Raw genomic sequence first — 12,961 nt, forward strand, 5'->3', positions numbered from 1 at the left:
GCAGCACAATTGGAAGAGCATAGTCAATGTCACTGAACTGTGCATGTAGAAATTTTTGAAATGGTGTATCTTTGGCTATGTGTATTTTCACCAAAATAAGGTTGAGAAGTTAGAGGGTTGATATGTTGTGGGGTTGTTAACAAATGTCATGAAACAATATGTGTACTAGTGTTTCATGAGAAACTATTTGTTCTGTAAGCCTTCACCTGAAGTACAATTTAAAAAAATCAAAACTGAGGAAAAAAAAAAAGAAACAAAATTCCTCACATCTGTACCAGTAAGCAATGTCTTGACAAATTGAAAAAAGATTGAAGTTGTCAAGGATTTCATTTTACTTATGCCCATTGGAATAATGGTAAGGAAATCAAAAGACCCGTTGCACTGGGAAAATCTTCTGCAAAAGACCTCTTTAAAGTGTTGAAATGCAAAGATGTCCCTTTAAGGACTAAGGTGTGCCTGACCCAAACCATGGTATTTTCAATTGCCTCATATATATGCGAAAGCTGGGCAATGAATAAGGAAGACCAAAGAAGAATTGAAGCCTTCGAATTATGGTGTTAGCCAAGAATATTGAATATACCATGGACTGCCAGAAGAAAAACAAATCTGTCTTGGAAGAAGTACAGCTAGAATGTTCCTTAAAAGCAAGGATGGTGAAGCTTTGTCTCACATCCTTTGGACATGTTATCAGGAGGGACCAGTCCCTGCAGAAGGACATCATGCTTGATAGAGGGTCAGCGAAAAAGACGAAAACCCTCAAAGAGATTGATTGACACAATGGCTGCAACCATGGTGGGATCATGTATAACAACGATTGTGAGGATGGCACAGGACCAGGCAGCATTTTGTTCCGTTGTACATAGGATTGCTATGAGTTGGGACTGATTCAAGCTTAGCTAACAACAAATAAGTTCAAAGATGTGCTAAGCACTGGGGATACAAAATTATGTAAGATATATAGACATCTCTATTTTATGAAGTTTACACTTTGGCTAAGGCAAACAACACCAAAAAAATAAATAAAAAAGACTAATAATTGTTGTAGATTATGTTGTAGAAGTCCATACAGACTGAAAAGGGAACAAAATATTAATTGTTATTGTTACCTGCCATAGAGTCAGTATCCAACTCTAGGTAACCCCAAGTACAATGGAATGATCCCCATGCAGGTCAGACCATTGTGACTCATAGGGTTTTCATTGGCTAATTTTTGGGAAACAGATTGCCAGGTCTTTCTTTCAAAGTATTAATATAAGAAGAATATTTAATTTGGGTACTGCTAGGGAGCTAAGTATCAGGAGGAAAAATTGAAGCAATGCACTTGTGATAGGCAGAACAACAATTCCGCAGAATTTGTGACTTATTATTTACTTGGCAAAGGAAACTTTGCAGGTGTGATTAGGGTTAAGTGTTTTAAGATGGAGAAGTTATTCCATATTATCCAGGTGGGCCAAACTTTACATAAATTCTTAAAAGCAAAGGGAAATGTAACTATGAAGAAAGACACAGGGAGATGTAAACTTGCTGACTTTGAAGATGGAGGAAGGCTCTCTAACCAAGAATTATGGGTGGTCTCTAGAAGCTGGAAAAAGCAAGGAAACACTTTCTCCCCTACTGCCTCTAGAAAGCAACACAGCCCTACTAACACCTTGATTTTGGCCTGGTTAGAGCCATGTCAGACTTCTAACCTACATGGCTGAAGATAATAAATTCATGTTTTAACCACTAAGTTTAAGATAATTTGTAGAGCAGCAATATAAAACTAATACAACATTCCTGGCAGAAAACATACTATAAGCAAAACTCTAGGTGTGAATAACATGGTGTACTTGATTTGTATTACTCTGTTGAAGTGCAAGGCAGAGAGGGATGACTGATAGCTGGAAAGCCTTGTTTGCATGTATGGAGACTTGCCAGTATCTTGTAAATTACTGGACAACTATTGAAGGGCTTTAAATGGGTCATGGTGTGGTTAAATTTGTATTTCATAAATATATTTCCAACTGCTACTCAGAAGGTACAGGATGACAGGAGAATTGAAAGGGAAGTTTTAAATCAAACCAAGACAGCAGAATTGAGAATGGATGAGTGAAAAAGCATAATAGAAATAACTTAATGAGGGAAGATCTTCAGTAGTGCTTGAGGACCAAATATATATTTCCTTCCATATCTACTGCCAAGTATTGTTGTCTTGCAGATGAGGTCAATTCTACTTTCTAGTCTTGACAGATGGGCAGCATGCCAGTCCCCTATTTCAAACTCTCTGCTAGTAATCTGTCTTTGAATGTGCCAAATCTTCAAGACAAAATTTGAACTCATCATTCAAGCCAGTCTTTTTTTTTTGTTGGTAACAATACCTTGATGCCCTAGAGAGATGTTCATGTAAATCTTAACCCTTTGCCATCCTACATATTGAATTTACAATTGTGTACTCAATCTCTTGAATTTTCCTTAAAATATTTCTTCTATACATGAGAAAAAGCTTAAAATACAAATTTTAGTGCAAAGTATCCAGGTACAAAATTTCATATACTGCAGAAATTTGGTATTTAATAAAATAATAGAGGGGTAGAAATATTTTTTTAATAAAAGGCACAGAGAAAAGACTAGATAAACTGTAAAATCTTAGGAAGTTTAAAATTATTTCTTAGTTCCTTAGTGGAATTTGTGAATTTTCTAGAAAGTATACATTTGTTTTATAACAACAACTTCCCCTAAATATAAATGCTTTAGAGCTTTCTCTTTGCCTACTCTCAGAGTCATTATACTACAGCCCAATTATTGCAACAGTCTTTATTTGACTTCATCCCTTCCACATTCAATCCATCTTCCGCATGCATTCCTGCATGCCGTTCTTAAAATCAGATTAATTATGTTAGGTGTTTGTTGTAGACACTAAATTGGGTGCCCAGTTCCCACTAAATTTAGATTTCTCAGAGTTTTTCTAGGTACTCCAAATCTGCTCCTCATACTATCTAAAATGATCACTCAATATTTGCCAAATTACACTCGCTATTCTAGCCACACTAACATCCCCAGTAGATGCTATGCACTCATATACCCCTGGCTCACCTACTCTGCTAGTTTACCTTTCCTTGATAGTATAATAATTATATATTGTTTATATAATATTTTTAATAAATGTTAATTGAATCATAACCTCAATTGTCCAATTTTACCCATTAAGGGTTAATTAAAAACCCAACTGCTCCTTTACATACAGTTTTATTTCAACTCACTTTAAAATGTTTATTAAATATCGGTGAAACATATCATATATCTCCTGATTATTTCTTCTTTTCTGTTGAATATTGTACCCCCAACTTTATTATAAATTTGATGCTGCACAGCTTTTCACTCCCCCCCCACCTCAGTCCTTTATTACATAGTGGCCTTTGACACATAATAAATGCTAGTAAATACTTACTGGTTGATAATTTATCACCTCAATATTCAAGTTCTTATCTCCGACATATGTTATACTTCCTTAAGACCTTCTCCCAGATCTGCTGGGTCTTTACGCAGTACACAATGGGGTTCATCAGAGGTGGCACTAACAAGAACACATCTGCAATAAGGATCATAACAAGGGGAATTTTGTGTTTGGCAAAGCGATGTATGGCAGACAGGGTGATGATGGGCACATAGAAGATGAGCACAGCACAGATGTGGGAAACACAGGTGTTGAGAGCTTTGAGCTTCTCTTCCAAAGATTCAGTGCTGAGTACAGCTCTCATGATCAGCACATATGACAGAAAAATCAATGCCATGTCCAGCATAATACAGAGAGCAACAAAGAAGCCATAGATGACATTGATCTTGTTGTCAGAGCAGGCCAGCTTCATGGTATCCTGAGGAAGACAATATGAGTGAGAAAGGAGATTCTTCTGACAGTATTTCAGTCTCCTTAAGGTGAAGGGGAATGGGAGCACTAAAAGAATGCTCCTGAATGCCAAGATCAGTCCTATTTTAACAACCTTGTTGCTAGTGAGGATAGAACTGTATCTTTGTTTAACAAAGCTTTAGTATAGGATTCCAAAAGGAATGTTAGCTCCTTGAACTTGCCAGAAACTAGACTCTCAACATGTCCCTGAGAGACAACAGGTCTCCACTTCAATATCTATTTTATCTATTTCAGTTTCCCACAGGGATGTAGACCCCTGGGAGCAATAGAAAAGCAGCCTCCTTTCTTGGATCTCCCAGTAAACTTATACATAAATGGTTGGGCCTGGGACTCAGACATTTGTTTTTTGGTTAAGCATTCAGCTGCTAACCAAAAGGTTGGCAGTTTGAACCCACCAACCACTCTATGGGAGAAAGATGTGGCAGTCTGTTTCCATAAAGAGTTACTACCTTGGAAACTCTATGGGTCAGTTCTACTCTGTCCTATAGGGTCACTAAGGGTCGGAATCAACAGCTACAGGTTTGATTTTTTGTTGTTGTTGCTGTTTTTCACATGCAGGGACTGTGATGGACTGTGCCTTAAATTATCTCATTTTCTCCATATGGTAACTATGTGAGGTAGTCTACCTCACCAGGCTACCTTTTTTTTTTTGCTTTCTCTTTTTTCTTTTCTTTCTCCCTCCCATCTAGCTCTGTACATCACCTCACCACCCTTCCCATTGGCCCTTATGCCTGTCCCACACCCACTCACTGACCCCCAACATGCAGCCAGTTTATTTATTTATTTTTATTCATTTTATTTTTTTCTCTTTCTTCCTTTTCTTCTCCCTCCCACCTAGCCCCGTATGTCAGCACCCCCCTTCCTGTAGGACCCTGCTGTGCCTCCATGGCTAGAGAGCCACTGGCCCATTGACCCGCCACTGCCTGGGATCCACCACACCCCAATCTGTGCCCCCATCACACCACCATTTTTTCATTTTCTTTTCCTTTCTTCTCTTTCTCTCTCCCACTTAGCTAGCTCAGAATGTCACCACCCTTCCCTTCCCACCAGCCTTCGGTCTGTTGCACACCCACTTTCTAGCCCCTACCATGCCACCATTTTTTTTCTCCTTTTTCGTTTCTTACTTTTCTTTCTCACTCCCACATAACCCACATATGCCACTTCCTCACCTCTTGCTGGCTCCCACCATGCCCCCAAGGGTAGTGTGCCACTGGTACACCAGCCTGACACTGCCCCCGATCTGTCCTGCCCCCACCCAGTTGCCCCCACTGCACAGCTACTTATTTTTTTCTTTTTCTTTCTTTTCTTTGTACCTTCCACCTAGTCCCATATGCCACCTCCCCCACCTTCCCACTGGCCCCAAGATCTGTCCCATCCACACCCACAAACAACCTTTTTTATTTCTCTCTCTTTTCACTTCTTCCCTCACCTCCTAGCCCTGTATGCCACTCCCTCTTCACATCAGCTCCGACCATGCCACTGTGACAAGAGCATCTCTGGCTCTCAGGCCTGCCACCACACCAGATTTGAACTGGTCCTCCCCTCCTGCCACTCAACCAGATGCTGAATGGTGGAAAGTGAACCTGTACCACTTCCATACACTCCTTGCCTACCTAGTGAGGGCTTTGAATGTTCACACACCACTGAACCAACAAAAGAAGGCAAACAGGGCCCACTTAATCTGTTCTCAGCCATGTCACTAAACCAGCACACAACAAAGTGGGCTCATTCTGCCTGTTGCTGCCCTGCTCACCATGACAAGGTGGTGAGAGCTATCATGCCCATAGACAAGCAAGCAGCAAAGCACACCTAGCCTACCCTCCCTGGCATATCAAAACAAAACAAAGAAGCTGTATTAAACAAATGAACACACAATCAATAGATAAAGAAATAATATGTTAATATATCAAAGACAGCAGACAATATCAAAATATACAAAAAAGCAGTACAAGATGGCTCCAGCAAGTGACCAAAATAAAGAATCAGATGATCTTCTGGTAAAAGAAAAGACAGTGAAACTATCTGATATGTAACTCAAAAGACTAATATTTAAGGCCCCCAAAGATTAAGAAAGAGATCAAGGAAAATACAGACAAAACTAAGGGTAAAATAGACAAAATCTAGGAAATCACAGAGAAAACCAATGAAAGCATAGCTAAAATCAAGAAAAAAACAGACAAAATAATAGAAGAATTCAGGAAAATAATACAAGAACAAAATGTCGAAATAAATAATTAGAAACCATACAAAAACAGCAACTAGAAATCCAAAAGATAAACAATAAAATTTCAGAAATGGACAACTCAATAGAAGGTTTTAGGAGCAAATATGAAACAATAGAAGACAGAATCAACGAGATTGAAGACAAATCCATGGACACCACTTTGAGAAAACATTAGAGAAAAGAATGAAGAAAATCTACGAGTTATGTGGGACACAATCAAGAGCAAAACTTTGCATGCATTCCGAGTTCCAGAACAGGGGGAGAAAATGGAAAACACAGAGAAGATTGTTGAATATTTCCTAGCAGAAAATTTACCACATATCATGGAAGAGGAAACAGTGGCCATCCAAGAAGTTCAATGACCCACATATAGGATAGACCCCAAAAGAAGGTCACCAAGATATATAATCACACTTGCAAAACAAAGACAAAGAAAGAATCCTGAGAGCAACTCAAGAAAAATGAAGTCATTTACAAAGGGGAAACAAGAAGACCAAGCTCTGATTACTAGACAGAAACTATGCAGGAATGAAGGCAGTGGGATAATATATATAAAACCTCGAAATAAAAAAACTGTCAACCAAGAATAATATATCCTGCAAAACTCTCTCTCAAATATGATGCCGAAATTAGGACATTTCCAGATAAACAGAAATTAAGGAAATTTGTAAAAACAAAAGCAAACTTACAAAAAATATTAAAGGAAGTCATTCAGTTAGAGAACCAACAACATCAGACAACACTGGAGTCTGGGACACTGGAGAGCATCTGTCAGATACCAACCTAGGTAAGGAACTCTCAATAGTAAAGTAAAGCTAAAAGAATTAAAACAGAAAACAGAGACATCAATCTGTAAATGATTACAACTTCAAAACAATACAAGGGGGAATAAATAGTGTAGGTACAGAACTTTCAAATGGAGAGGAAGTCAAGGCAATATTAAGTAACAAAAGACTGGTTCAAACTCAGGAAGAGAAGGGTAAATTTCTAGGTAATCACAAAGAAAGTTAATAAACCATCTCATCAGAATAAAAAAGAAGTAAATCATAAAATCTTAGCAAACACAAAATCTATAATAATAATAAAAAAAAAGAAAATCCACAAACATAAGGAAATCAGCACAGGAAAGTAAGAGGAATAAAGAAAATATCAGTATCACAAAAAAAAAGTACAACAATATAAAAGCAATAAACTCATACCTATCAATAATTACACTGAATGTAAATTGCTTAAATTCACCAGTAAAGAGACAGAGAGTGGTAGAACGGATAAAGAAGCACGACACATCACTATGCTGTCTACAAGAGACACACCTTGGAAACAAAGACACCTACAAGATGGTGGAGTAGTCAGACGCTTCTGGTGGACCCTCTTAGAACAAAGACCAGAATAAACAAGTGATTCAATTATATATAGCCATCTGGGAGCCTGAACATCAAAGGCAGAGTTGATGAGCCAGACTGAGTAGCAGGGGGAGAGAGAGACAGTTCAGAAGCAGTGAGGAGTTGTCAGACCTGACCTGGCAAGAGCCTGAGCCCTTCAGGCCTGATCAGCTCGGGGGTGAGCGGTAAGGCAGGCAAGCAGCTGTGCTCAAGAGGTGCATTTTCCACACCGGGAGAGACCCAGCACCAGAGACTCTACACGACCACCCAGAATCAGTGAGAAGCAGCCCTCCACAAAAGATAAGTATTTGCGTATGGCTTACCACACAGAAGAAAAATACCCCCCCTTAGGGAAAAACTTCTCTCCCATTTACCATTAACTTTGTCTCCTGAAGTGTGTCTGAAACAAGAGTGCTCCAAGAACTGGGGCTTAGAAAGGGCTGAGAATAAGGGTGAATGTAGGAGAAGCTCCAGAATTTTGGTGTTAAAGAGACTTAGAGATTTAAAAAAAAAAAAAAAAAAAAAGGTTGCAATGGGGAGTGAAGGGGGCTTGTGTTGGAGCTGTATTTTCATGGCAAAAGAAGAGTTTTACTTAATTTGAAGACAAAGATATGAAAATTAAAAAGGTGCTAACTCTCCCTAAATTCCATTTTAGCCTTTTCTTAACATTGGCGTTGTTCACTTATCTGTAGTTCATTTTAGACATTATCCAATTACTTTTGCACAGTTAGATAAAATGCTAGCTGGAGTCAAAAATAAGTGGGAAAGGGACTGGGAATAAGTGCGGATAGTCTGATAGAAGGGTGTAAATTGTCTGCCTAAACAAAGAATTGAAAGACAGACATCCCAGGTCCAGTAGTTAGTCCATGGATAACAGGATTCTAACCACTAGACTAGAGTCTGGGGGAGAGGACTTTAGTCTGGAAGAAAGGGTAAGTGAAATGACATTATGGTCTCAAATTATTGGAAAAAGAACTTTGGAATAGGAATCTAAGAATAACCCATCCACGTCAAATGACTTATATGGCCTTGGAAAGTAAGTAACATAAAGAGAAGTATAAGGTAGTGGTTGATACTCAGCAGGGGAATAAGACAGACTTAGGTTTGAATTTCAGCTCTTTCCTTTATTAGTTGTTTCTTTCTTTCATAATTTATAAAGCGAGTTAATAGCAGTACCTACCACATAAGGTTACTCTGAGGATTCAATAAGATGATGCCTGTAAACAGTTTAAGACAATGGCTGGCTAAAAGAAAGCATCCAAACATTTTAATTCTCATTAGTAGTATTTAGGAGTCCTTGGATGGCACAAATGGCTAAGTACTCAGCTATTAACCCAGAGATTAGCAGTTGGAACCCACCGAGAGGCACAGTAAAATTTAGAAATTTCTCTCAAGGAAACCAATTTACAAAATTATTTTGAATGCCCCCTTTTCCTCATCCTGCTTGTAAAAATGGTCTACATAATATATGGCTTGGATAAACTCATATTTAAAGGTTTAATTATTGCTATCAAAGTAAGAAAAATCAAAAAGGGTGAAGTTTTCATTATGCATCTGTCTTAGTTATCTAGTATTGCTATAACAGAAATACCACAAGTGGATGTCTTTTTTTTTTTTATTGTTGTAGTTTAAGTGAAAGTTTACAATTCAAGTTAGTTTCTCATACAAAAATTTATACATACATTGTTATGTGACCCTAATTATTCTCCCTATACTGTGACAGCACACTCCTTCTTTCCACCCCTGATTTCCCGTGTGCATTCAACCAGCTCCTAACCCTCTGTAGCTTTTCATCTCCCCTCTGGAAAGAAGCTGCCCATTTAGTCTCATGTATCTACTTGAGCTAAGAAGCACACTCTTCATGAATATCATTTTATGTCCCATAGTCCAGTCCAATCTTTGTCTGAAGAGTTGGCTTCAGGAATTGTTTTAGTTCTGGGTTGACAGAGAGTCCGGGGGCCATGCTTTCTGGGGGTCCTAGAGTCTCAGTCATACCATTAAGTCCAGTCTTTTTACTAGAATTTGAGTTCTGCATCCTACCCTTCCCCTTCTCCATCAGGGACTCTCTGCAGTGTTCCCTGTCAGGGTGGTCATTGGTGGTAGCTGGGCACCATCCAGTTCTTCTGGTCTCAGGCTGATGAAGTCTCAGATCTATGTGGCCCATTCTGTCTCTTGGGCTAATACTTTCCTTGTGTCTTTGGTGTTCTTCAGTCTCCTTTACTCCAGGTGGTTGGGACCAATTGATGCATCTTACGTGGCCACTTGCAAGCTTTTAAGACCCCAGATGCCATTCACCAAAGTAAGATGCAGAACATTTTCTTTTTCTTTTCTTTTTTATTGTACTTTAGGTGAAGGTTTACAGAACAAATAGTTTCTCATTAAACAGTGAGTACTCATATTGTTTTATGACATTGCTTAACAACCCCACGACATGTCAACAGTCTCCCTTCTCGACCTAGGAGGAACTTTTTTTTTTTGGTGAAAATATACATAGCCAAAGATATACCATTTCAAAAATTTCTACATGTACACTTCAGTGACATCAACTACGTTCTTCCAGTATTGCTGCTATTCTCACTATCCTTTTCCAAATTATTCCATCACCATTGTCTTCAACTCACTGTCCCCTAGGCTTCCCATCAAACCTTCTGAGCTGCTGTTGTCAATTTGATCTCACATAGATAATTCTTTTTTGTTGTTGTTGTTGTTATTGTACTTCAGATGAAGGTTTACAGAACAAAACAGTTTCTCATTAAACAGTTAGTACACATGTTGCCTTATGACAATGGTTAACAACCCCACGACAGTTCAACACTGTCCTTACTCAACCTTGTGGTCCCTATCACCAGCTTTCCTGTCCCCTCTTGCCTTCTAGTACTTGTTCCTGGACTGCTGTGTCTCATTAGTCCCCTTTTGTTTTACGGGGCTGTCCAACAGTGAACCTCGGGAGTGAACCTTGGGAGTGACTTCACCACTGAGCTAAAAAGGTGTCTCGGGGCCATACTCTCGGGGTTTCTCCAGTCTCTGTCAGGCCAGTAAATTTGGTCTTTTTCTGTGAGTTAGAATTTTGTTCTACATCCTTCTCCAGCTCTGTCAAGGACCCTCTACTGTGACCCCAGTCAGAGAAGTTAGTGGTGGTAGGCAGGCACCATCTTGCTGTACTGAACTCAGTCTGGTGGAGGCCGTGGTAGCTGTGGTCCATTAGTCCTTTGGACTAATCTTTTCCTTGCACCCTGTTCTCTTCATTCTCCCTTGTTCCCGAAGGAGTGAGACCAGTGGAGTATCTTAGATGGCTGCTCACAGGATTTTAAGACCCCAGACGCTCACCAAGGTAGAATTTAGAACATTGTCTTTATATACTGTATTATGCCAGTTGGGCTACATATTCCCCGAGACCATGGTCCCCACAGCCCTCCGCCCAGCAATTCAGTCCCTCAGGGAGTTTGGATGTGTCTATGGAGCTTCCATGACCATTCCCTTTTCAAGTTGTGCTGGCTTCCCCAGTATTTTGTACTGTCTTACCCTTCACTAAAGCTACCACTTACCTATTGTCTATTTAGTATTTCCCTCCCACTCCTCCCATCCCTCGTAACCAACAAAGATTACCTTTTGTGTGTAACCTTTTTCATGAGTTTTTACAGTAGAGATCTCATACAATATTTGTCCTTTTGTGATTGACTTATTTCACTCAGCATAATGTCCTCTGGTTTCATCCATGTTACAAGATACTTCACAGATTCATCATTGGTCTTTATCATTGCATAATACTCCATTGTTTATATGTACCATAATTTATTTATCCTTTCATCTGTTGATGGTCATCTCGGTTGTTTCTATCTGTTTGCTATCATGAACAGTGCTGCAATGAACATGAGTGTGCATGTATCCATTCATGTGATGGCTCTTATTTCTCTAAGATATATTCCTAGGAGTGGGATTGCTGGATCATATGGTATTTCAATTTCTAGCTTTCTAAGGAAGCACCGTATCATTTTCCAAAATGGTTGTATCATTTTGCATTCCAACCAGCAGTGCATAAGAGTTCCCATCTCCTCGCAGCCTCTCCAACATTTGTTATTTCCAGTGTTTTTGATTCGTGCCAGTAATACCAGGATGAGATGGTATCTCACTGTGGTTTTAATTTGCATTTCTCTAATAGACAGTGATCGGGAGCATTTCCTCATGCATCAGTTGGCCGCTTGAATTTCTTCTTTGGTGAAGTGTCTGTTCATTTCCTTTGCCTATTTTTGAATTGGATCATTTGTATTTTTGTTGTAGAGGTATTGGATTTTCTTGTAGATTTTAGAGAATAGACCTTTGTCTGACATGTCCAAATTTTTTTTACAAGTCTGTAGGTTCTCTTTTTACTCTTTTGGTGAAGTCTTTTGAAGAGCATAGGTGTTGGATATCTAACTTATCTTCTGGAGTTTGTGTTTTTTTGGTTATTGTTTGTATCCTGTTAATGCCATGTATTAGAGCCTCTAGAGCTGATCCTACTTTTTCTTCTATGAACTTTATAGTTTTTGGCTTTATATTTAGGTCTTTAATCCATTTTGAATTAGTTTCTGTATACGGTGTGAGGTATGGATCCTGTTTCATTTTTTTGCAAATGAACATCTACTTTTGCCAGCACCATTTGTTAAAAGACAATCTTTTCCCCATTTGATGGACTTTGGGCCCTTGACAAAGATCAGGTGACCATAGGTCGGAGAATTTACATCTGGGTTCTCAATTCTGTTCCATTGGTCAATGTATCTGTCGTTGTACCACTACCAGCCTGTTTTGACTACCGTAGCTGTATAGTAGGTCCTAAGGTCAGGTAGTGTGAGTGCTCCCATTTTATTCTTCTTTTTCAATAGTGCTTTACTTATTCGGGGCTTCTTACTATTCCATATACAGTTAATGATTAGTTTTTCCATCTCTTTGAAGAATGTTGTTGGTATTTGGATAGGGATTGCATTGTATTTGTAAACTAGTTTGGGTAGAATTGTCATTTTCACTATGTTGAGTCTACTTATCCATGAGCATGATATTTCTTTCCATTTATGTAGATCCCTTTGGGATTCTTGCAGTAGTCTTTTGTAGTTTTCTTTGTAAAGGTCTTTTACATCCTTGGTTAGATTTATTCCTAAGTATTTTATCTTTTTAGGGGCTATTATAAATGGTATTGATTTCCTTGTTTCCTTTTCATCGTTCTCTTTATTGGTGTAGAGGAATCCAACTGATTTTTGTATGTTTATCTTGTATCCTGCCACTCTGCTGAACTTTCTGTTAGTTCCAGTAGTTTTCTCATGGAGTCTTTAGGGTTTTCTATGTATAGTATCATATCATCTGCAAACAGGGACAGTTGAACTTCGTCATTACCAGTTTGGATGTCCTTTATTTATTTTTCTTGCCTTATTGCTCTAGCTAGAACTTCCAGCACAATGTTAAATAGGGGTGGTGATAAAG

General features: G+C 38.8%; 1 protein-coding gene across 1 annotated transcript; it reads right to left on the bottom strand.

Moving 5' to 3' along the window:
* Positions 1-3,461: 3,461 nt before the first annotated feature.
* LOC101355746 (olfactory receptor 51A7-like) lies at positions 3,462-5,093 on the bottom strand. Its single transcript, XM_004389108.1, has 2 exons — positions 5,074-5,093; positions 3,462-4,005 (listed from the first exon to the last, which is right to left on the bottom strand). The coding sequence occupies exons 1-2, from the start codon at positions 5,091-5,093 to the stop codon at positions 3,462-3,464; spliced, it is 564 nt and encodes a 187-aa protein (XP_004389165.1).
* Between the last annotated feature and the right edge of the window lie 7,868 nt (positions 5,094-12,961).

The sequence above is a fragment of the Trichechus manatus genome, unplaced genomic scaffold (genome assembly GCF_000243295.1).
Source record: "Trichechus manatus latirostris isolate Lorelei unplaced genomic scaffold, TriManLat1.0 scaffold00232, whole genome shotgun sequence".
NCBI classification, from domain to species: Eukaryota; Metazoa; Chordata; class Mammalia; order Sirenia; family Trichechidae; genus Trichechus; species Trichechus manatus.

Excerpts from the sequence above, each read along its gene's own strand:
- LOC101355746 (XM_004389108.1), bottom strand. The coding sequence starts at position 5,093 with ATGGTGGGAGCCAGCAAGAG. Across the intron at positions 4,006-5,073 it reads ATGGTGGGAGCCAGCAAGAG|ATACAGTTCTATCCTCACTA; the intron begins GTGAGGAAGTGG and ends TGTTAAACAAAG.